Raw genomic sequence first — 25158 nt, 5'->3', positions numbered from 1 at the left:
ACCTGGATGATTGATCCCTGAAATTTGCTACATCACATTTCCTTTTGATGCCGTTTACTGAAAACAACTGCCTTCCCCAGCTAACAAGTCATTCATTCAACCACAGTAATGAACCTAATTGAAATATATAAACAGGGGAAGAGCACATCTAAAATGTAGTAAGTATTTTGCACAGCCTTTCAACATTTTCTTGCCTTTGCTCCCTTAGTGTTCTGTAGGTAATAAACCCCTGCTCACTCTGAAGGTTGAAACTAAATTTTATTTATTTCCTTGCATAAATTGTTGCTGGGTGCACATGCAGATGCATAATCCTCCATTACTACAGGTCTGAATGTGCACGCTTGCCTGCTGGTCCAACATACTTCTGCAGCAACACTGTCAACCCATAACGACATCAATAGCATCCCAAGATGATGTGTGTACACAAAACAGTAGCAGGTTTCCCAAACTATTTAACTCTGGATTGCAATGAATAACGAGAAGCTTATTTTATTTTATAAGCAAGAATAAATCCATGTCTTTGCAAGCAAGTTGACACGATTGTGACACACAATTTCAGGTCTGAGTTAGTTTGTACCAGTTGCTCCTAGTGACAAGGACATGGACGGCACAAATTCCCACTGAAATTTTATCCTCTCCAGCAGGTTGGCTGGCAAACCCAGGGAGGTATCTCTGACAGATGGGAAACTCAGTCCATGACGATAAAAACCTAAATCCCAGATAGGGACTGGTGGGTTGCAAACCTGCCCCCAGACAAATGTCACTGCCAACAGGGGACCCCAGAGCTGGGATGTCCGAGGAAAAGCCCATCTTTTACACTTAAAGTAAGTCAGATTTACATGTATTCAACTTGTTGTGCACACTCCCTTTTCTTGTTATATGATCTTGTTGCAATCAAGCTATGCTCAGTTTGGAGTGGTGGTTTTGATTTTCTGTTTTCAACCACTGACCAGAGCTCCCAGAAAAAAGTGTCTGTAGGTCTTTAACAAAACCATGAATGATGAGCAACTGTAAGTTCAGGAAAGAAGGAGGAAGTCTGTAAGTCAGTCTGTGAGTGCAAAAATTAAGGTGACTCCACCTCATAGCAGGAAAGAAATGTGTCCTGGAGAAACTCACAGAGACTGCGAGCTAAAAGAACAGGAACATGTGCAAATCCTGACTGAGATAAGCTGGCAGATGCCGAGTATTAGGTCAAATGACCTTACACACTAAGGAGCACCCTGGGCCTACCACTTGGCTGCGTCTCTTTAATACAGACCCACTAACATGCTATTATCTAACTACAGTGTTAAAGACTGCCATATAACCCTTCTCCATGAAAGACTAAATAACAGCACTACAATTATACAAAAGAACCAAAACCAAAGAGTGTTACTCACCCGTAATATTTCTTCCACACAGCTGGAGTCATTGGGAAGGGTAACCTAGGTTTAAAGAAGAAAAAAGAAATGTTTAGTCAGGTGCTGGATGCAAAGTTCAGTGACTAGAACCACACAGGTTAACAGCTAATAAGCAACTGTCTCTGTTTGAAGATTGCTGTATCCACACTTGCTGCCTACCAAATTTTCCAGTTCGGATCAACATAAATCATCAGCAGGACCCATTTTGTCAAAAGTTATTTTTTTCTTCAGTGCTGCTTTGGGCTACCAATGACACTTTTGAAGCAATAAAGTACTCTGATTTCCTCACAGTTGAGAACTGGCACTAGAATTGCCTGAAACTTCTGTAATTGAAGAAGATCCCACTGTTACTCCTATCGGCAGCCTTTAGAGAAAAGGCAAGGTTTGGTTTAACTTGCCCAACACTGCAACAAAGGACAGAGGTGATAACAGTCAGGAGAAAGCCGTTATCATCAACTATATCATCCTACAGATTAATATGCTAACAGCCAAGACAGCTCTTAAAATTTATACATATACTGTAGTAAAATACTAGTTGGACTATAAGGATGACTGCTGATTTTGTTGTCTTTCACTTCATCAGCCTGTTGCAGGTTAAGTATCCTCTGAAAACTGAACAGCACACAGGAATCTACCTTGAGAGGCTTGACAGATATTCCTTCTCCCCCTAGAAAGATGAGATATAACTATGCACACAACTGTACTCATGCACACACACACAGAGGTGCCCTTAATGTCTTCCAGCTGAAAATACTCATTTAAATGGTACTTACAGTATTTGCCACAATCCCTCATTCCAAGGACATGAAAGAATACAAAACCTCTAAAAACTGTGAATTACATAAATGACAGGCAGACATGACCCGCACGTACAACCATTTTGTAGCACTTGCAGGTAGTTATGATGGGTTCTTATCATGAGGGTACAGCAGAAAAGGAAGAGACAATATTCAGGAAGGTACCAAAAAACAGGTAAGTGTTTCGTACCATAAATATGCAGTGAGACTTTTCTGCCTGACGCTTCCACCTTACTGCACTTGGTAACTAGTTTGGTAAAAAACACTCATGACTAAACTTAATCCCTGTCATCCTAATCTGCTATACAGCTTGACCGAAAGCACTGACCATGGTTTTTCCCTGTATTTCAGACAGCACTAAGCTTCAAGTATAAATTCACACAGCTACAAAAGTCAAAGACCAGAAAGGCCTATTAGATCACTAAGTTCATGCTCTGCTAATGTAGCACATTTTCCCCATATCTTCTAGTACTGTGGCTAGCCTGACCCAAAAACTGTAGGGAAATGGGTCTCCCATCCCTTCCCTTAATAAGGTACAGAGCAGCGTTGTAAACTATTTGGCCAATTTTTGTGATATTTGTTAAAATTTTGCTTTCAGAGTCACCTCAGCCTTTCTGTAGAGCTCTTCCCGTTACTCTAAGTAATTCATTACTTCCCTTCACATTTACACCACGCACAGACATGTAGAATTATAGTCCACTTTTCTCAAATGGTGTATGTTCAACTTTTACCTTCTTTCCTGATAAACAAGATTTTCATCCCTTTGGCTTATTTCATCACTGTTCTCTGAATTTCCAGTTCATCAATGTCTTGGCAGAGAAGTACTCAAGTGAATATGACTACACTGCAGGGATATTACTGATTTTTATCTACCTCAGCAACCGTAGACTATAATTTTCTGTAATATCACTTAAAAACATTCAACCAACGAAAACCAGAGGCTTACCTTTTGTCCCCAGTTTCTACTCAGCTCAAATTTTACCTAACAAACCTAGGCCGAGAACTTCTAGTGGCTGGCCAGCACTAACTGCAATAGGCATGCAGTCCACCCTCATTTTGCATGACTTGATATTCCAGTGCTTCACTGGCCTTCTTTCATCCCCTTTCTTTCCACTTAAATCACTTTTCTCCCTCTCAATACCTTTAATTTCTTTGCTAATCTGTGTTTTCCATACCACATACCAACTCTCCGCTCAGCAAGGACTATAGTTAGCTTTAACTAAAAGATTAGTAAGCACGGGTATTACTGCAATGTGCAGTGGGATAGTGGGAGTACATATGTCTGTAATACGCTCCTGATTTTTTCCTTGAAAAATTAGTAAGTTGGAAAATGAGAAAACAAAACAAATACTCTCCAATAAGCTTTCAGTGTACACACCAACCACAAAATCTCTCACAGCAGTAACAGGAGCAGCCCAAAATCCAGCTGATTGAGTCAGACTGGGAAGAGTGAGAGCAGCAGAGGTACAGAGGCCCTCTATTTAACACCCCTCCCTACCATTACACATGCCATTTCCAATGGTTAGCTGAGATACCATGTGTATTTCTTTGTTTAGAAATGTCTTAATTGTGATAATTGTGTTCCTGACTATTAACACAGGACAGAGCATGTTCTTACTTGTTTCACAGTCCTCTCCCAATTCACAGCCTGGTTTAAGTTTATGTTACTTCAGAACTAATGATGATAATAACAATAAACATACCATTTTACTTTAATAAAGGCCACTATGTATTATGCAATCAAAACCAGCTTCTGCTGGCAGCACTTGCTAATAACTTGAGATGCTCATGCATCAATTTAATTTTGTTAATGGCAAAGAAGATTTTAAGGGCTTGACAGAACTTTTGTTCCCTTTGGCATTGCTTTGTTTTGAATCACTGGTATTAAAGTAATGCAAGATGTCAAAGTGCTGTGATTGTCATATAGGGAGATCCAAGTAGTAGCTAGCATAAAGAGGAAAACATTTAGATTGATGCAAACATTAAAAGAATAATTATTACAACATGGCTATCAGAGAGAAGATCAATGTAAGAGTCTTTCAGTACATTACTATTAATGGATTTCTAAAGAAATGAGACCATTTTTCTAAATTTGTGCTACAGTTGCACATTCTAAGAGGCTTGAAGGGCACAGATCTATTAGAGACTTAGTCTATCCTGGAAAAAAAAATGAAAAAGAAAAAACAACCTCTCAACCTTTCAAAGTATGACTCAAAAATTGCAAATTTAATTGTCCATAAACACTTGCATTCAGCTAACAAGCGCAAGCAGGCCCACATGGCGCACAATGGCATCCAAGCATAGATTGATCAGAACAGAATGAAACAGAGCAGGTACAATATTCATCACCTTCTCAAGTACTAGTGCTATAACAAATTATTAGAATTGCCGTTAATAAAATGCCACGTTCCTCCTGTAGTTTAGTCAAGATTGAACAACCATCCCATACTACTACTTTCCTAATCTAACAGAAATGAAGTAGTTTAGGACCCATTATGTGATTCTCCATTGCCTCTGCTCTTCAGCTTTCATCAGTAATCAGATTCTAAAGAGAAGGGCATAGCTTGCATTTGTGCACGCTTTTGGTGCTTTTCTTCCTTTGTGAGCAGCATGGTCTAACTCAGCCGAAAGGACAGATTCCAGGAATTTGGCTTCCGCGAGACTGAGTAGTTGCATTTCACATCATGAGCTCTTCCCTTGGCCAGCAGTGCATTCATGAACCCCAGACAGAACAGAGAATATTACATAAGCTGCAGACAGACGTCCTGAGGTAATAAACCTTCAATCAAAACAAAAAGATTTCACAACAGCTACATGCTACACTGAACTCATCTTCCAATTTCATTTTAATCTGGCAAAACTCTTTTGCATCAAAACGCTTCGTGTTTACTTTTAAATTAAAAATGAAAGAAAAAAAGGAAAGGTCAGATGGTCAAAATATTCCACCTAATACAAACCAGTATTTCTTCACATTTCGGTCTCACAAGAGAGAGAACAGAACTTCAATGACGTGGAACCAAAGGTTTAATATATGGCTTGGATGGCTCAGTGCTAAACTTTAAAGCGAGTGAATGAGGGCAGAAATCTGAGTGAGGGAACAGTAGCCTTTAATGTTATGCAAATCAAATGACATCGGGTGAATGGTTACAATATCTGATGAGTCATGTTGATCTAACCTTCCATGTATTCATTCAACAGTTCCTTGACCACTTTTACCTCCTGGACAATTTATAACCTGCATGAGGTCAGATTTTGGTTTTGCAGCACAGAAAAATCATATAAAGTCTCTCTTCCCTGTCATTTACATAAACCAGCAGGCATTTCTCAGAAATGTTAGCAGCAAAATCTTCCAACAGACTTGTCAGAATACTTCTGAAAATTCAAATGTAGTGTCAGAAAGCAGAAATACACAATAAATAATGTCTTCGCCAGAACTGACCAACTACATTTTCATCTGGATAAACTGTTTGCGAACAATCCCTCTGGCTTTACTGATGCACAATTGGCATTCAACAAGTAATCTCTTCTTCCTACCTTTGTTTTATTGGGAAGATAAATGTAGCATGTTAAATGAATGTAGGAACCCACTCTCATTTCTTGCATATGAGCACCTATGTGCTTATACATCAAGAGCTCAGCTTTCATTGTCACCTCCTTTATCAAGAAACTCATTTTGACTCTGGGGAGATGAAGCTCATGCTACTGTTTACTTCTTCGTACACAAATTGATTTTTCACTTGCTAGCATGAAAAGATCCTGTGCATGAACCTTGATTGATCATTTCCAGTGTGCACTACACAGTGATAAGAGGAAAACATTTAGAAAACCAGAAGCAGCAAAACCAGGACTGTCAGCAGAAGGCTCATCCTATGAATGCCTTCAGCTCCTGCCAGGCTTGCTAATAACATAGGGAGCTTCGTTTTTTGATTAATACAAGTGGGAAATGGATCAGGCAGTACTAAGAATAGCAGGGTTTCCAGATACAAGACATGGGACTAGATGGCCTTTGAACGTCCTTCCAACCTATATGAACCTATGATTCAATTTCTGCAATATGATGGCTACAAACCTAAGAAGATGCAATACTTCAGCTGCATTTGAATGGGGTATACACCCATGCCTTTCCAACACCAGCTTTCCCTTGATTGCCATCAGTATTTCCTTGCATGTTCAGGCTTCATTTTCCCCTCTTCAGCCATCCCCTACATCTCTTCTGGACTTGTCCTTTTTCAGACAGCAGCCTGCCCCTCAGCTGCCATCTGACTACACATTTCTCCTCCCTAGGAAGACTTTTTCACATTTACTTGAGGTAAGCTTCACACCACTGCTCAGAGCCCACTGTTCAAACCTCCTTGGGCTGTTTCACTGCTCATGCTTTTGTCTGTTTCCTATCTCGCTAATATTTTGTCCCAAAAGAGTCATTCGCGTTAAAGACACCTGAAATAGATGTCAAACTAATCTTACTAGCTGGGAGGATCTTGGCTCTTCCCTACTAACTTTAGGGCAAATGGGTAAGAATGGGAGCTGCAAAAGAGCAAGGAATGAATATTGCAACCTGAGTGGTATTTTTTCTCTAGTGTATTTGATATTCATGAGGTTATCACCAACACATATTAGGACTGTATGTTTGGGCTCTGGAGGAAACTGAATGAAGTCAAACATGGTCATATTCAAAAAAACCCCACCAAATAAAATTGCTCCTTTGGTATTCAAATACACACATGTGTTTTTCACAGGTTATTAATTCTCAAGGGAGCTATTTGTGGGTCACAGATAATGTTTATCCACTGTTTTCTTTTAGTATCTCCACCATCCTGGAACCAAAATACCATGAGAAGACTACATTTCCCATTATTTCAACCCCAAAAGCATCTCCTGGGGCTTATTAAAAAGTCTGTGAAAATATATAATTTATATATATATAAAAAATTCAGAGAGAAAGAAAAACTGTTGCCTAAAACAAAGCACAGACAGCTGCTCCTCTGTTCCCCCTTAATACAAATACTGCAGAAGCAGTTGTGTCAAATATGCATTCACTGGAGAACCTGAAAACAGGAAAAAGTTTTAAGGAGCAGACCGAGTTAATTCATTTGTTAAGCTAAGACAGCCTGGCCTGTAGTCAGCGTTGCTCTTCCAGTGGTGGACAGAGAAGTTTATGCCTCTTCCCTTGAGTAAAGCTCATTAGCTAGGAAAAACAACTTACTAGCGTGGTCCAAAACGTGACTGAATCGGACTCGCACTGACTTCAGTGAATTTCCCAACAGGTCTCTAGTTCAGAAGCCAAAACTGCCCACAATGGGTACCTTTGGTTTCATACAAAAGCCAATGACTCTAATATGCTCCTCTCCAGTCACCTAAGAGATAGACAAAATGGTGCAGTTACACCAGGTTGGGGCACTTGGGTGCTAGCCCACAAATCGGAAGGAATTATAGTTTGATTCCCCTACAATGAACTCAACTTACAATGACCTCCCAGTTAGAACAACCTCAACTGCAAGGACAACATTATTTCACTGGCATTTAGTTCTGCTACAGCAATTTTTAAACCAGACTGACCTGGACATGACAATTATATTTTTCTTGTACTTCCCAGTGTATGTATTTAGCCCTTTTTTTTTTCCCCATTTCTTTGATGTTTTCTTTTAACAATACCATTTCAATGTTGATCAGCATGAAATAGTCTCCATGAAAGCACAATATGCTGATGTTCAATTTAAACTCGATGGTTCTCCATTATTTTCATGCAGTAAATTGCCAAACACTATTAGAGAGAGAAGCCTGATAAAGTGATCTCTCACTTCAAGGTCTCCTGAGAGTTTTTTAATGTAGGTAAGGCTGCACATTCTACTTATGGAATATTCTGAATGTAGTATTTTAGAAGCTCGTCATGATGATAGTACTAGAGTAACTGGTAATATCAGTATTCAGCCAGACCCCAACAAAAGTGGCATTTGCAGTACTTAATTTATGACCAAAATACTGGCTTGCATAAAGGCTGTTACAACCATTTAATACCGACAAAGAGCAAGGAAATTTGGAACTTCACATTTTCTTTATTTTTTTCTTCTTTCCTTCCTTTCTCTCTCTCCGTCCCTCCTCCTCCAATGACTGCAAGTACTTGTTTACTTATCTTCTTACGCGTCTTGGCATTTTCACCTTATTCTGGAAGAGGTTACCTTCCACATTTCCATTCAATTGATGATAAAAGGCACCCCAACCTAAAATGCCACCGTGCACCTGTCCACTTGAAACATCAAAGCCTGACTGACACCCTCTGGTGCAGCAAGATACATATGGTGTGGCAGAAATAAAGATCAAGTGTCTGTTTCTTGTCTTACTTTCACCACTGTGAAAGAAATTTAACTCCCCTGAAGACAATGAAGCAGTATAAAAGGAGTGTGAAGGAAGTTCAACTTCCAAGTCAATTCACCCTCAGTTAGGGCGGATGTAAATTTGACGCCATATTTATTCCCAGTGTAACCCTTGGAGTAGAACCCCTTGGAAATCACTCAAAATCCCTTTACTATACAGACATAGCTGTCTAAATTTAATACAGCTTGGAAATGGATCTCCTTTACAGCTATTTCACATTAGTGGAATTTGGTGTCTGTTCCCAGCACAGGCCAGAACGAGAGCAAGCAGCATCAGGCAGGGGTTGTGTAACTTCCTGCTAAAATAGTAGCAAAGTCACCAGGTCAGACGGTGGCCTTGGTGACACGACTAAAACTCCGCTGATGTCAGTGAAGTTGCATCAGTGTAACCTGAAGCATTGTCTGACCTCATGAATTCAGACTGTAACATTTCTTTTGAGGTTTTAAAGAGGAACCTTTTTGAGCACCAATTTACATCTGACGGTACCTTTACTGCAGCTACAAGAATACAGTGGGTGACTGTGCCAGTTATCTATTCCACTTCTTTTTTTAAAGTAAGTATGAATGTCCTTACTGAAAAATGTATTTCTGGGTTTAATTTGTACAGTAGTTTGCACAGCTGCAAGGTTAATGCTGGGACCCAAATTAATTGCTCAGAGCTTGTTTGCAAAATGGTTATTTTCATGCATCCCTCCACTACGGTCACAACTTGCAGATTGTGTCCTCAGACCATCTACAAAATAGAGGGCCAGAATTCAAAGGTCAAGGACACAGTCTTGCCTAGAGGGAAACAAAACAAACGTATTTTGAAATATCTTAGGATTTAAATACCAACGCTACCTGCTAGCATAGCTAGTCCACACAAATACTTTTTTTACATAAACTTCAAACAAATAAATGGAATTCCTACATGAAATAAAAGACATTTTCCTTTTATTAATAATAACAAAATAGCACAATTAACGAGTAGGTCTTTATTGGGATTAGATCCAAATTCACGCTACATTAAGAGCCAGATCTTATGCTCATTAAATAGTAAGACACACGATTATCGGAACTGCCTCTGAATGTCATGGTTATCATACAAAGGGGAAGCTAAAATAACACTTTTTGGACAGTACTGAACTTAGAACAAAGAAAATCTGATTTTGAATGGGATCTTTATGGCCTCTCTTTTACTTACATTTCTAATTAAAATGCTTTGATCTATTAATGCCAAGGGATGCTGCTAAATGTATTCAATGCAGAAGTTGCATACTTTTCCTGAGCTCCCAAAATCTCTTAGATCTGTGTGCACTTATGCTGCGTGCAGTTAAACCACTCACTAAAATGAAAAGATATCTAAGAATAACTCACTTCCATTAGATTTATAAATCACATTAATTAATTCTACATCTCCAGTGGTGTAGAGACCAAACTCTAATGCGAGATCTAATTAAAGAAAAGGGAAAAAAAAATTGGAATTGAAACACAGAAGTAACTGTTTAGCCTCAAATTAATGAGGCGCTATGCTAAGCAAGAATGTCCATAAATCCCTAATGAGGATTTTAAACACATTAAAACTTCCTAATACAAAGTGTTTGCCTTCCTTTTATCCAATAACAAATAAGCCAATAATTTTCTGCCTCTAAATGACACTATTAACTGTCATGGCATGTTTTATTTGACAAACCCTCCATTCAAATACAGTAAACCCAATTAATTTGCCTGCTGTGAAATGTGTTTCTTGATAGCTTTTATGTGATTTTTCTTCTCAAAGAAATGTAAATAGGAGGTCAATGTAGGTGCCTGATTTTGCTTAAAAATACGCTGCAACAACTATAGATTTTCTAGTCAGTTTGCATTTCAAATGAATTGAAAGATAACCTCCATTTTCAGGTCATCAATCAAATAATGGTCTCCTGATAAGTAAACAGTTATAGAGTAATAGTTTTATTACTAGGGAAATGGTCCCATATTTGAGCCCTGATAGTTGCAAAATTACCACTTTGTTCTGTTATAAATAACGGTTCTCAATCAGGGTGCTTGGCCTCTGCCTTCCCCTGCAGCCCAGCAAGGACCACACCACGGCACCCACCAGTGGTCAGCAGAACCTGGCACCACGTGCCCAAGTGCCCTTGCAGCCACTGACAGTCTTCTGGTTTTGCCCTGCAGTTAAACTCCACATCTTCTAAGTGTGAGGATGGCGATGTGTTACTTCTTTTTTTGGTAAGAAAAATCTATAGAACAAATAAAAGATAGTTCTGTGGTTCCAATAGTCCCCTGGGCCCCACTTCGTAGATCTCAGCAGAGAAAAGGAAGATGGTGGAGTGGGAGTGGGAGTGCCCCACAATTAAGCTGCATCTGAATCTCCGAAGCTCTTCCGAGCTTTTGCCACTGGGAAGATCAGCCTACTAAAAAGTACACATCTTATACTTCAGAAATACACTTTTTCAGTCTGTGCCCACCATGTGAACCGAACTGCACTGTAAATTGAAGGCAAAATAGAGGATAATGCATGGCATGCCATGCTTTATGGGGCCTAACTGAATGCCAATTAATCTTTACAACATATGTACAGTTCGATCAGCTCTTGCATTGCATCATGATCACATGGAGACTGAGGTTTCTTTCCCTTAGGATGGAAACACAACTTGAAAAAACCCCACAACACACCACATACATACACACACAGAAAGAACAGGGAATTAAATAAAACAGAGTTGCCTACCAGTGCTGAAAAGAACATAACTGCTCACTTATTTAATCGTCTGCAATAGATTACCAACCAGAACTGGGCAATTTATGTAGCATAACATGACAGCTGATTTCCAATTTGCACTATCTTATATGCATGTTTCTTATTGAAATAAGCAAAGAAAATCTGCAACCTCACTCGGAAGAGCAGTGCTAAGCCTGCTTGACATGTGAGGAGGGCTGGTGAGAGGCGAGGCTGGGACAAATCAAAGGCAGCAAAGAGCTCTACAGCTCTGTTAGCCACTGTCCCCATCAGTGAGACATACGGCCCCAAACCCTTATTTGTTTCTTTTTCCCGACAGAAATTCCTGTTACTATTGCTAGGAATTTTTGCTGTAGTGACCTTTCTGCAGGGATGTCTGGAGAAATAATTTATATTTATATATTATTATCATATAAAATTATATATTTATGTATCAAAATAAGAGAAAAATGCATTATACAAATATCCATATTTTGCTACTTAACCACAGTCCTATTTAATAAGCTTAGGAATTGAATTACAGCATTTTCAAAAAGTAAATTGAAGGACCCCTTGTTTTGCCTGAACAGTGAGAAAAACATACACTCTCAGCTAATAAAAATCCCCAAATTAAACTTTAAAAACTATTTAAGTGAGAACGATGCCTGACAGTCAAATATCAGGAAATCAATTTCATGATGGATACAAGCTTTTGAGCTTAAGATACCACATATTATAACCTGTATTTTTCTTACTTCAAAATCCAATGTTCCTAAAGTCTGAACTAAGCTTCACCTCTCCAGATATGCAGCTGTCTGCATCGAATTTTGCTGATAAAATGTAAATAAAATATTATTTATTTTTATGCAAAGGATCTGATATGATACCCCACATCAACAACTTCTACATCTACTTCTTAATCGAGACATTGAATTGGGCTAAGACCACCTGACATTATTTCACTTTTGACCTTTTCAACTGTCAAAGCAGACAGATTTTTATCCTACAAGATTCGAGCCAAAGCCTCAAAGGTGCAGTGCCAGAGCATTAATCCATTTCACTAGACAGTCATTGAAATTATAATTGAAAGTTCAACTTACTTTAGCATTTTATGCTGAAATACTTCTGGCAGCCCAGGGCAGAAAGTCGAAATCTGGTTTCCAATGGAGACCATTTCCAATGGTTTCTAAATGTTGGCAGTGAAATTCCTTATTGTCAAAGAGATCAGCAGATGCCGGCTTCCATTAATTTACTTTCTGTGACTGCTGCTCACTTCAGGAAGCCTTTCTTTACCTAAGGATGCTGACCTGCTTCTGGATCCCATCAGAAACAGACTAGGAAGGACACTGATTTATTAGGAGACTGGGGACACTTCAGGAAAATACCCTACAGCAGCCAGGGCAGATCCCATCCCTCCATTTATTCTGACTGATGCCATAAGCAGAAAAACAAATCTTCAGAGAAGATAATGCAGATCTGTAAAAGTTCCAAACTCAAGCTAAATAAACTGACCCATGTGTATTACACTATCAAGAGTAACTCCAGAACCTGAAGGATTGGTAGACAGCTTTTCTTCTTCACCCAAAGGTTGTCATAAAGGAAAAAAACCTTTTGAATCTGAAAATAACATCACCATTTTAAGTAGTCAGTGGGCTGTAAATCCTTTGTTCTGGTATTCTGGAGCTGCCCAGAGGTCTTTGGCCAGGAAGTTCCTTATAAATAACAGTTTATTTTGCTTAGACTAATCTCAAAAGCTATTTAAACAAGCATTTAAGTTAACTTGGAAGACATGTTTCATTAAAACCTAAATGTCTTTTTTCTTCATTTTTAAACTTGGGGTTGGCTAGTAATTCTTGGCACCTTATACAGAGCTAAAAATTTTGCAGGAAGGGGGAACAGAGAACATGAGATATAATACCTATTATGCAATGATAGGTCATTTTATCAATGTTTTCAAGACTACTATTGTATTTGCTCTATAAATTATACTGTCTATATCTGCACAAGGTCCCTTAAATCCTTACTGCCAGGATATTAGCCCCTTAATTCAAAGCACTGAGAAGTAATGCTGCAGCAATGCATGAGCAATGGGAAGAAAACAGCCCTGAAGACCACATTAACTGGGTGTGTGTTGGGTCTCCTTGAGGCACAGCAATCTCAAGGCTCAGCTCTCAAAGTCAAACCATTAAGGCAAGGAGAAAAGAGACTGGCTCTTAGGCAATGCAAATCTCACAGAAGGGCACCCGAGACAAATACCAGAATTGCACAATCCCTTAGGGACATCAGCAGTGACATTAGTGAATCTCCTGTACCCTTGGAGAGGGTGTCTTGGCACTTACAGCTTCAGCACCTTTAATTACTTTGCTGTTACCAGCCCTATCTGCGTTGTCTTTCTCCTGCCCTGCATGTGTATATGTGCACACAGGTGTATGTGCACATAACTGAGTGTACATGTATTTCTCCTTCCCTTTCTTCCTTCTTAGATCTTAATGGCAAAGATGATCTACTGATGATGGCTGCTGGCATTATTTCATGCACACAGTGGGACCCCTCCTAAGGTAGATCTGTTTGTGTCCATGTCCCAATGCAGCACAGGTAGCAATCACTCTTTGGATCCCTGTCTGGGCTTCTACCTTCAATCTACCTGCACTGTACTCAACCCACTACCCTGTCAATGATCCAATGCACAATGGGATCAAAGACAGAGACCCTCTAACAATCTGCTTCCATAGAAAACTTAGTAAATTTCAAATAGTTTTATTTTACAAACTTTATTCTAAATATTCCTACAAAATTTATTAAATTAGGTAACAAAAGAATTTTGAAACCACAGAGACAGGATTTGGGAATTTATATTTTCATTTTGCTAGAGGTGTACTGCAACTTTGGGCAAGTTAACTTCTGCGTTTCTTTGTTTAGGCATCTGTATAAACACAATAAGCAACATATAACTAGCCACTACCTAGCTCTATCAGGAAAGAAGTGGTTTGGAGATCCTCAGCAGGATGGTGTCATATAGGAGTGACATATATACACAAAGCTGTATACAACTGGCGATTCCTGACTGCTGTAAATGTCAATCCTCAATAAATGGTTTGACCTTTTTTATCTATTATTTCCATTTTATAACTGAAATCAGGTCTGACACACTGAGCATTTCAGGGGAATAAATGCAGCTTGGGGATGACATTGCAGTCTCATGTCTCACATCACACCCTTGAAATGCAATGATCTCCCCAGAAATACAATGCTGTCTTGGTACTTAAGCCCCAAGGACCTCCCAGCATCTGTTTGCTGGCTGACCTAACAAGCCAATGAGCCCGTTACCAGCATGTCTCTATAAGCCAATGTCCTGGTTTGGGCTAAACCAGAACTAATTCTGTTTTAGTGCTTTAACTTTTCAGTTAAGTCTCCTCTAACTAACAGCGTTTTCTGAAACAGCAGCCTGTTTTTCCAGACAGTGACTGCTTCTAGCAGTGATAAGGCCTGAGGTTTATAGTTCGTACCAAGGAATGGGATGCAGAGAGGCCCTTGCTTATACTGGTTCTTGTAGCAACCAAGGTCACTGCTAAATCTTTTACTCCATGTTGGGGTGCCAGGAGTGAAAAGGGTCGCACATACAAGGAGAAGCGAACCGGACAGGTGACCCAAACCTGACCAACAGAGTATTCCATCCCATAGACGTCATATTCAACATGAAGCTGAGAGATCACGAGGGTCTCACTCTCTTCTTCGATGACCGACATCTGAGGAGGACTCTGTCTGTTCTTCTGTTGTCAATCCCGATCCTGCATCCCTGAATCCAGCTCCTGCATCCCGTCCCTGTTTGCTGCCGAGTCCAGCCTGGGACTGCCCCAGTGCCAGCCCTGCAGTGTGGTGGTGACGTATTGTCATCAGGGTGGGGGGAGCTGGGTTCGGTATTGGTTTTGTATCTATTTGTACATATTGTATCTATTTCATTATTTCCTTATTCTTATTATTATCTTTTCTTTTATTGTTATTATTTCATTAAAGCTGTTTTAGTTTTCTTTTCCAAACCGTAAAGTCTCTCTCTCCCTTGTTCTCTCTCCTTCTCCCTTTTGGGAGGGGAGAGGGGTTAGTAGAGAGTGTCTGTCATTTGTTAGTGGCTGGCCCAGCCTCAAACTGTGACAGCCAACAAGGTTTCTTTCAGTGGAACTGCTTAAAGCATAGCGGCTTGATCTTAGAGTTATGCTTTAGGCATTTAATTGAGATCTTCCATGGGCAGAGTCACCTTCTGGAGGTACACACTTCTGCACTAACTACACAGAGAGGCCAGAGTTACCACTCTCCTTAATTGGGGCACTTCAGTTAAAGACTGAAAGTCAGGTGAATTAAATATGGATCACAAAACCCACAATTGTGCTGCAGCTCCTGTGCCAGCCTGAACTCGCAGTGTAGAAATGGAAACAGATGGGGAATTTATTCCCCATCAGACAGTGGCTTGGGTATCCGAATGCAAGACCAAGAGCCAACCACTCTTGTCAAGCTAGACAATGAGCAATTTGTTGTCTAACAATAATTTTGAATTGGAGGGAGGAAGGGGAATTGCTTTGATTTAGACTTAAAAAAACATTTTAAAAACTTTTCAGAAAGCTGAAAATTTGAAATTGTTCATTCTGTCTTGATTTAAAAAAACCTCACTGTGACAAAAATGGAGGTGTTCTCTACTGATTCGAACCTGGTAAAACACTTTCATTAAGAAAACAAAACAAAACAATGGCAGGAACTTCAAAAAGAAACAACATAGAAACTCTTTTAAAAAATGGAAATTGTAGTTAGGGAAATGCTGCTTCTGATTTTCACTATTTTCCAGAATTTGTAATACCCAATAAAATAAAAAAATATTAATAGAAGTGGCAGTGCTGCTAAATCTGATCTTTCACTGTAGAAACTGTATCCTCTAAGTTGCAGAGCTCTATGGCTGAATTTCAGTCTTCCCTCACCCACAGCTTTGCCAGTGGGATAACAGAAAATCCAGTTTTCCATCCACATACAACTCAGTTCATTAAAATCACAGAATTGTTACAGGGCTAAGGTGTGTGGGGGGGCTGACACAAATGCCTCTGTCTGCATGCTACCAGCAAGCTCAACAAAATGAAATGAAGAAACTCTCACAAATTATCAAACTGCCAAATTTTTCTCATTGGCTTTTACAGAGAATAGCCCTGCTTTAACTGGCTGAAGGGAAAAAAAGCTGTCGTATCTGAAATGGCCAGAAGAGAGAAAATGCTGGCAGAATGATGTCTTCCTAGGTGAGGGTAGTCCAAGACTTAATTCCATATGTCAGGGCAAGATAACACACAGTCATACGCATATGATCTCATCAGCCCTTCAGGAGACAGGGTTTTACTCGATGTTTGGCAATATTATTTTAGAGACTTTCTTAATATGTTTGCAGAACACACAAACAAGGAAAAAATACCATGTAAACCTCAATCTAGATACCACTTAAAGGGATATGCAATCATTATAATCAGAGTAATCATGACATTATTAATTACAAGAGGGAAAAAATAGATAAACAACCAGTAGGAATTCCACATGTTGGCAAAAGCATTTGCTGTCTATCATCAGTGTTTGCATCTCTCCCTCTCCGGAGCCTTTGCGCGCTTCCATGTATACATGTGTGCACCACTTGGGCCAGCAGCGTATCCAACATGTATCGACCTGAGGATATTATTCAACCCATCAGGGTGAAAAATAACCCTGCTGCCACCCCTGCCCGGCCACTGCGAGCTGCTTGGAGAGCTCCTGCTTGTCCACCCCTCCTGCCGGCCTCCAGCAAGCAGGCATTTCAGACAGTGTGATGGTCCCCATTACAGCAACATTGGTTTATGTTCTGCAGAAAGTCATTCCAGAGCTTTGTACTGACTAAAAGGGAGTTCAGGGTCAGTTACCAGCTCACTGCCCACTTCTCGAGACGACCGCAGGCATTTTCAGTACTCCTGCCCTGAATCTCTTTCTGCAGGGACCCCAGGCAGGGGTTCCCCAGCAGCCTCAGGGCAAAACTGACCCGATTCCTGTTGCCTTCCCAGCACCATCAGGGTTCGTAAGCACAGCACTACAACCTGAGCCGCCTCCAACGAATTGCCCTTCAGCTCCAGCTTGAGCAACCTGCAAGCCCTCATACACAGGAGTTGGCTGCACTAGCAAAAGGGGTCATGCAGGTTTGGAAAGTTTCCTTCTAAACAGCAAAGGCTAAAAACTTAGGGCTTCCTTCTCTGTTGTAACTTGACAGCTAGAAGGGAGGTATAAAACCGTACTGGAAGAAACCCCCTTCTTAGAGACTCCTTGGCCAGGCTTGCAGGACTGCTGGCTGTTGCACCATGCGTGTGTCCCTATCCCAGCATCCGCAGAGACGGGCTTCCACAGCAAACTGCCACCCCAGCTCAGCCTCTGCTTGGCCCCACAAACACCAAACACAGCCCGAAGCCACCCGAAGCCTGCCTTCACGTGGGGCCAATAAAACTAACAATCAGAGCTTTCTTTTAAGCCATGAAAGCTTTAAAGCTTGACAGCAACTTGCACTCCCAGCTAAGCCATCAGCATTTTCAAGCCTTAGGGAGATAGATAGACACTTGTGTGTTTTCATATATAAAATCATATGTATTTGTAAATACTCAGATGATTTCCATACACACCCACCAGCCACACAATGCAATAATAAATTATTCCAATAAATGGTATTATTCTAAGAAAGGAACAAGGATAAATATAATTGCACAAGGTTTAAACAGGATGTAAATCAGCATTACAAAATAAAAAAAAAGTAAGTTAACTTGAAGCTGTTTACTCCTAGAGAATCTCCACTGCTCTAACATTTCAGCAATAGCCTCCAGTCGTGAGTGTGCTGCAGGAAGTAACAGAGAGCAGTTCAGCAGATGAAACAAAGAGGACCTAATTACCATGCGAAGCACAACATCCTTCAGATGTGATGAGAAACGTGACTGCATGAAAAACTGGTCCTGGGGAAATTTCAAAATATGACCACCCAAGCATAAAGAAGAGAGTGGTGAAAACCAGAGAAACTGCATCATGAGGGTATACTATTTCTATACATAGAATATTGCTTCAACACATGCACATACAGTTATTGTGTACACACACACATCTATATGCAGACACACCAATACAAGGAACTATATGATTGCAGATGAAAGCTCTAAATGTATAAAAGCTTTCAAACCATATGCTACATATTAATAAAAAAATCACATGAATTCCTTGTATGTTGATCCATGGAGATTCTTGAGGGAAAAGCAAACAAACAGCCAAATGCATGAAAAACAACCAAGCTGCCTGACAATCCAGCGCTGTCGTTCCATTTTCATCATACGTGGTCATTTAATATTCGCTTTTGCCTACAATTCCACAGTTCGAATGTAAATAATTTATGAATATTGGTCATAAATTATTTTGGGGGGTTTGCTGTCGGTTGTTTTGTTTGGGTTTTTTTGGTTTTTTTTTTTCTGGTTTTTTTTTTTTTTTTTTTTTTTTTTTAAGAAGAGGAACACAGATGGTAAACACTGTCATCTTCTTGAGGCAAGGGAAAGCCTGATTCTCAGTTACAGGTGTAAAGAAGGTCTGTCATTTGCAAAACAGTTCAACAAGGTATTTAAACCCACAATGCAGAAAATGCTGGCTCGTGCTGTGGCTGGGCTCAGCACAGGGGCCATGCCACCAGCTCCGCAGTTAGCCTCTGCCAGCTGCACAGAGCTCATGCTGGTTTGGCACCAGGGCAACTGGGGGGAACCTAGATCACCAGCGTGATGTGAGACTGTGGTCACAAATGGCCATTACTCCCTCTGAGGTGGAGGAGTGTACCAATTCTAATTTTGATCTACCAAATAGTATGCCCTTTTGGATAAGACTCTGCTAAAAAATTAGCATCTCCTGAACACCCTTTTGCTCGAGGACCTGAGCAAGGCAGATGTTAATCTATTCATTTATTACCTCAGTCCTGGGGGGAGGGTGTGGGTGTGGATGTGTGAAGCTGATGGTGCATCTTGAAAGGCTGCTCAAAGTGTACAAAACCAGAGAAATAGAGTTTGCAGATTCCTCAGCACAATCAATATTGCTCTCCAGCTCCAGATTCCCTTTATCGATGACAGCCTCTCTCGTTGCAGTGATTAGAGATTCTACATCTTTTAATCACAAAGAACATGACAACTATACCCTATCTATAGCTTTGTGATTTACAGCAATTGATGCGCTATCATAATTGCATTAGTGCAATGATAGCTTTTGGGTGTTACCCAAACAGCTGAATTTAAATATGGTTGCACTTGTGACAGACTGACAAGGAAAATCTGATGTTTGAATCCAACACTGATTTTAACCCATGCAGTTCCCTTGTCTCCCTCTGCCTGTTAGCCACAGGGATGAACCATTCTTTTCCTGCCTCACCAATTCGAACCATAAGAAAACGGAAAGCTGACCCATGGAGTTGTTGTCTTGCGAGTATGTTAACAGACAGAATATAAGTTTTAGGAGCAACATCCCACTCTTCTAATAAAGTATCAACTCCTGTTGCTGTGAGTAGGTGGATTTCAGCTTAGCCAGTATAGCCCTTATTTTCAATTATTTTAGATGACTCCCCAGTTTATACCATAAAGTCGTTTAAACACTGACACTTATTTTTAATTTCAGGGGATTGGTTTGTTTTATTTTTAGCCTGATTCCTGACAGAAATGAGACATCCACAGATTGTAGTCATGAGATTCTGAAATAATGCATGTGTTTGTGTTCTCATATAAAAAGGGTGTTCAACTCACCCCTGCTGTCCGGAATCAAGGTCAAAAGATACCGAAACTCTTCGGAGTTTGAAAAGGAGGCAGTGGGGGAGAGGAGAGGGACCCTACTGCTGTCCCATTACAGGAAAAGCTAATAAAGCTCACTCTTTGTAAGATATCAGAGGATCCGCATGAGAAAGAGACATTACAAGCCAGGCTTCATTAGCTCCTCTGCTCACAGAGTGACTTCTTTTTACAAAAGAACAGAAGATTTCAGTCTCCTGAGCTGAAAGAAAGCACAGGCTGGCAGGGAAGAATGAGACTAGATGAAAAGCAGGTTCTTCTTATCTCTCTCTAAATATTATCATACAAAGTATTGGCTTGCATCCCCCCGGGCAGAGCCCCACCTAACAGCACTCAAAACAATGAGCAAGTGCCAGAGCTGGTGCCTGCTACCTGCAGGCAATGGGAACCAATTCAGGACAACTTGCCCCTTTTCCCAAAGCCTGACCCAATGCCAAAATGGCTGTGTCACACCTCACGGACTTCTTGGAAGACCTTGGTTCAGCTCACTGCTCTGCCAGATGCTCCTCACGCAAGCCCAGGAGACTGCACTCTCTGCCTGACCCTCAGTTTCTACCTGAAGGCCAGGATGATGGCACAGGGACTCTGGGACACATCACTCCTGACAGGTGGAAGCCATTTCACGACTCCCTACACCAGCACCTCACTTGTGGGCACACAGTCAGCCACAGAGCATTTCCTTGTGAAAACTTTACAGCAAGAAACCAAAAGACACAAGTCTAACATGTCACGAGAGATCGAGGACACTACTGATGACCTAGATCTCTGCAACAGAAGTATCCCAGCACAACCCTGCATCACCTCTCAGCATCCCCGTTTATGCAGTTAAGTGCTGGCAAGCGCAGCACTGGCACCAGATCTAGCACGCTCTTCATTTATCAGAACAACGGGCAAGGCTGGCACTGCTTCTTCTCTCACTTTGAACACAAAGAACAAGGCCCGGAGTGACCAGACCATTCACCAGCCCTGTGTCAGGGCAGAAGGGGAGGACACATAGAGAACTGAAGAGCTAATTTCCCATACATCAACATGAAACCTCAGAATTAAACTACAATATTTTATTATACAGTTAATTTACATACAACAAACATTCTGATGATGTTTCTGAATATTTTGAATCACTGGGGATTAGCAGGGCCTCCAGACTGCAGGCAGGAGCCCATGAAACAGAGATTCTTGGTCTCTCCCTTCCTCAGCAGAAATCCCCTGACCTGAACAGTCTGTCCAGCCACTATGTCTTCCTCAGCCACCACCTTTTAGGAAGGGCGACTGTGCAGGATGCAGCAAGTTGCCTGGGATCAGCCCCATTAGTCTGGCTGTAAATTTGGTTTTGCTGCTGGAGTTGATGACAGAGAACAGGAATGGACAGAACAGTATGTTTAGTTTGGGAACGTTTAAATAGCTGGAAGGATGCTCAGTGCCAGTCTGCATAGAGCGTTTATTATTCTAAATCAAAAGCAAATACATAAACACACATTTTTTTAAAAATCCACTCTTTCCCTCAAAGCCCTGAAAACCCACCCAGACTATGAAGTTTCATTTCTGGGGTAAAACCTGTCTATCATTGTTGCATGCATGGCAGGACCATGGCAGTGCTTGAACAGACTCATTTCTTGCGCAGCTGTACTGTGCTTCTGTCTGCTCCCTCCATACTGCTCGAGCTGCAGTGTCATTAACATCCAGCTACACACTCCGAGGCACAGGGTTGTAACCGTGTTGTGACCCAGCTGGATCGGCATACTTGCCCAGTCTGTTGTCTTGAGGCTCTAACTGACAAGTAGCAACTGAGCTGCTAAGCACAGATTTAAGAAACTTGTTTTAGGCAGCTGCTGGATATCCAGTCTGGATATTCTGCTTCTGGATACAGCTCACAAGAATAAACAACTGTTGTAATCACAGTAAACTAAATAGTTTATTATAGTTGAATAATGCTGGTTCTAATTACAGTATCATTGATGTATTTTCCTTTTAGAGGAAGATTTCCACTTATTCTTTTTTATATTTATTTACCCAAAACATAATACTCAGTGTGATGTTTGCAATTGAGCTGCTGCTGCTCTCTTTTTCTGCCAGTTTTACAGCTGGGTTGTTAAGCAAAGTTGATCTCACATCCTTCCAAACATCAAACAGGTATCAGCTTAGCCCAGACAACTGCTCTTAGAAAGGGGCTCTTCCTATGCCTTCGAGAGGTTACATCGCCTATAACTTCTCTAGCATCCGAACGAGAGTCTTTTCCAAGGAATTAAAAAGCCTTCTGCATCACCCTAGCAGGCATGTAGCTTTGTTCTCAATGCTAAGTTGGCTGTTTTAGGAAAATCAGGTTGAAATTTTGGTATAACTGGCTCTTTTTTTTGCCAAGGAGATACCCTACAGATTAGCACTTAGTAGGAAGAGAAAATTGCTACAAGTATTGTTCCTTCAAGTAATTTTTGTCATTGGTGCTGCAGGGGAAAACTACAACCGCTTAAATATGGGACAGGCCAGGAGCTGAATGACTGCTCCTTCTCGTCCAGCTCCCATGCATTTGGCTGTGTAGATGTGGGTAATCCAAGATTATAACCTGAAACCTTTACAAATACTGTCAGGAGTGCGTTATATGGGAAAATAGAGCAAGTGTTACTATTCACTCAGGCAGTCTACAGTAAAACTAAGCTCAACAAGAACAGGATGATGACAATAAAACTGGAAGGTGCAGTTTAACAGGGTAAGTCCTTCAGTAATGATGACACCACCCATAACCTTAGCAAACAACCGCAAAAACAGGTTGGTGAACCATTATGCTACAAAGGTCATCCCTAGAAGCATGCTTGAAACCTGTCAGACCCTTTTATACAAGATTTGCACAGAAATTATGTATTAAAACACCTCCAAAGACTGAAGAAGTTTGCCTTGTGCTTGGACTAGATTCCCAGCTGACAAGTTGGGACAGAGGGAGAAACTGGAGGCACAGGAGTGTAGCAATCGCTGATCCATAGAGCAGAGACAGCGACACATTCAGGGACCAGAGAGAATCAGGAGTTTTCTGGAGGTTGTACGGAAAACTGGGAACTGAATTCAGGGTCTGATACCTCCACTGGCAAAATTGCCAGTGACTTCAAACACTATTGACTCATAACAGCTACGACAATTTATACCAGCTGAAGACCTGCCCCCAGGAGTCCTGCCTGGCCGCCCTCTGCTCTTACTGCTAGAGATCGATGACTCTTACAGGTCAGATTTTTTGTTTTGTTTTGTCAGGCTTAGATTGCTTCTTTGTACACTGCTGAGATCAAATCAATTACTTTCCACTCTAACCATCTGACCAAAGTAATTTTAATGGAGCAGAAAGCAGAAACTCAGATAAAAGAAGGGACAATGTATTTTTCACTGTTATCTTTGTGCTGAGCATGATAAAGAAGGAATGAAGGCTGAAATAAAGATCATTCTTAATAATTCCCCCTCACGTGAAAGTAATGATCTTAATTCCTACCCTTTGTCTTTGTTGTGGAGATTGGGGACATGAGTTTAGATGGAAGATGAACCCTCTAAGTCTTCAAAGGAAGAGCACTTATAACAGAAATCCTGTTTCCCTGATAATCATATCCAGGAAAACTATTATTTTGGAACATGATTGCATTTTTCAGCTACCTTAATACCATTTTTACTGTTCAGCTGCATGAAAAATTACCTAACCTGTTGGAATGGATTTCTTGACCCACACATAGCTACATTAAAGGGTGTAATTTAATGCAATCTAACTAAATTAGCACCAATTAGACAGGCTAAATTAAAGGGCATGTCACTAATAAATTTTATGCTAAACATATTACTGATAATAAGCTCACTAAAAATTGCATAATGAAATAAAACATTCTTTTTAACACTGCTCAGTCTAAATATGAATATATAAAAAGTCATGAAATAATGAAATACAGTATGCTAATTCCCAGTTGCCTTTCAGGATAACATCACAGCAATATTAAAATGCACTGATTACGGTGGTGTTTAAAAACAATAGGTCAGATCCTATAGGGAAGCAGTAGCCAGGCCAAATTCCATGCAATGTCTAGGATCCTGATCCTGCAAACATTTGCATACATATGCCCAGCTCCTTTGAACTCAGTAGGTCTGCTCTTGTACATGAAGTTGTTGGCTTGCTGCTGTGTGAGGGAGGACTGCAGAAAATGGTTGGATTTGCATTCTGACACTTTTTCTGGAGAATATTTTCCAAGTTTTACTTTCCAAAATACCAAGTACCAAAGCTTTACAGTACACTCTTCCTAAATCCCGTATGTAAAGGTATCTCACAGTACAAAAACTAAGGTCAAAGACCTTATTCAAAGCTTTAAGCAAGCAATTCTTTGATCAGTGCAAGTAAGGCTGATTTCCTACAGCTCTGTGTGCATGTGCATCTGTCTGTCCTCTTCTGTGATTGGATTCTCTAACATCTGTTAAGAGTTGAGCTCATACTATGTCCCTTTTCCTGACCACAGCCTTGCTCGTCTCTCTCTTTGCTAGCTGACTGCTTGTTTTCACAAAACTTTCAACTTTGAGAGTGCTACTACTTCTTCCAAATTTGCTGGAAATTGGTCAAGAGGTGCTGAGAAAAAAGACACACAGAGATCCCAATTGTCTAAGCCCCATTCCTACCAGCAGGTAGTGGGAATCTGGTCACTCAGCTATAAGCATGGCTTAAGAATGGGATGTTTAGCAGGCTGAACGCATTGGTGTCCACGTTTTCAGCTATGCCTCAACAAGCAGGTGTGAGAGGTGTAAACAATCCATTTGTGACTCCATTCATTTTCATCCTCCGGGAAGCTCAAAACTCTTGGACAGCCCTTGCTCCCAAAGTCTGTTCAGGTATAAAATACTATCAGGCAATCCGGTTGCATCCCGTAGCACACACGTCCTCTTCTGGGTAGACCCAGAGGTTTATGACCCTTTCGCATCTTCTTTCTGACACAAATTGATCAAAAGGCTAGACAAGCTCTGGCACTCCATGTACAATTCATCTATCAGATATTTATTAATCAAGAATAAAGTAAATCAGGGATAGTAAAGTGGATGTGACATCTT

At 40.6% G+C, this 25158-nt stretch overlaps 1 protein-coding gene across 1 annotated transcript in view; it reads right to left on the bottom strand.

The window, feature by feature from the left end:
* Positions 1 to 25158, bottom strand: part of AFF2 (ALF transcription elongation factor 2) — a 275384-nt gene that overhangs the window by 153874 nt on the left and 96352 nt on the right. The window contains exon 5 of the mRNA XM_086470685.1: positions 1380 to 1424. Within this exon, the coding sequence (XP_086326811.1) occupies positions 1380 to 1424 (45 nt within the window). The remainder of the gene's footprint in view (positions 1 to 1379; positions 1425 to 25158) is intronic.

This window comes from Leptosomus discolor, chromosome 9 (assembly GCF_034619465.1).
Source record: "Leptosomus discolor isolate bLepDis1 chromosome 9, bLepDis1.hap2, whole genome shotgun sequence".
Taxonomy (NCBI): domain Eukaryota; kingdom Metazoa; phylum Chordata; class Aves; order Leptosomiformes; family Leptosomidae; genus Leptosomus; species Leptosomus discolor.
Note: the sequence above shows the minus strand (reverse complement) of the source record. Positions and strands in the feature narration are given on the sequence as shown.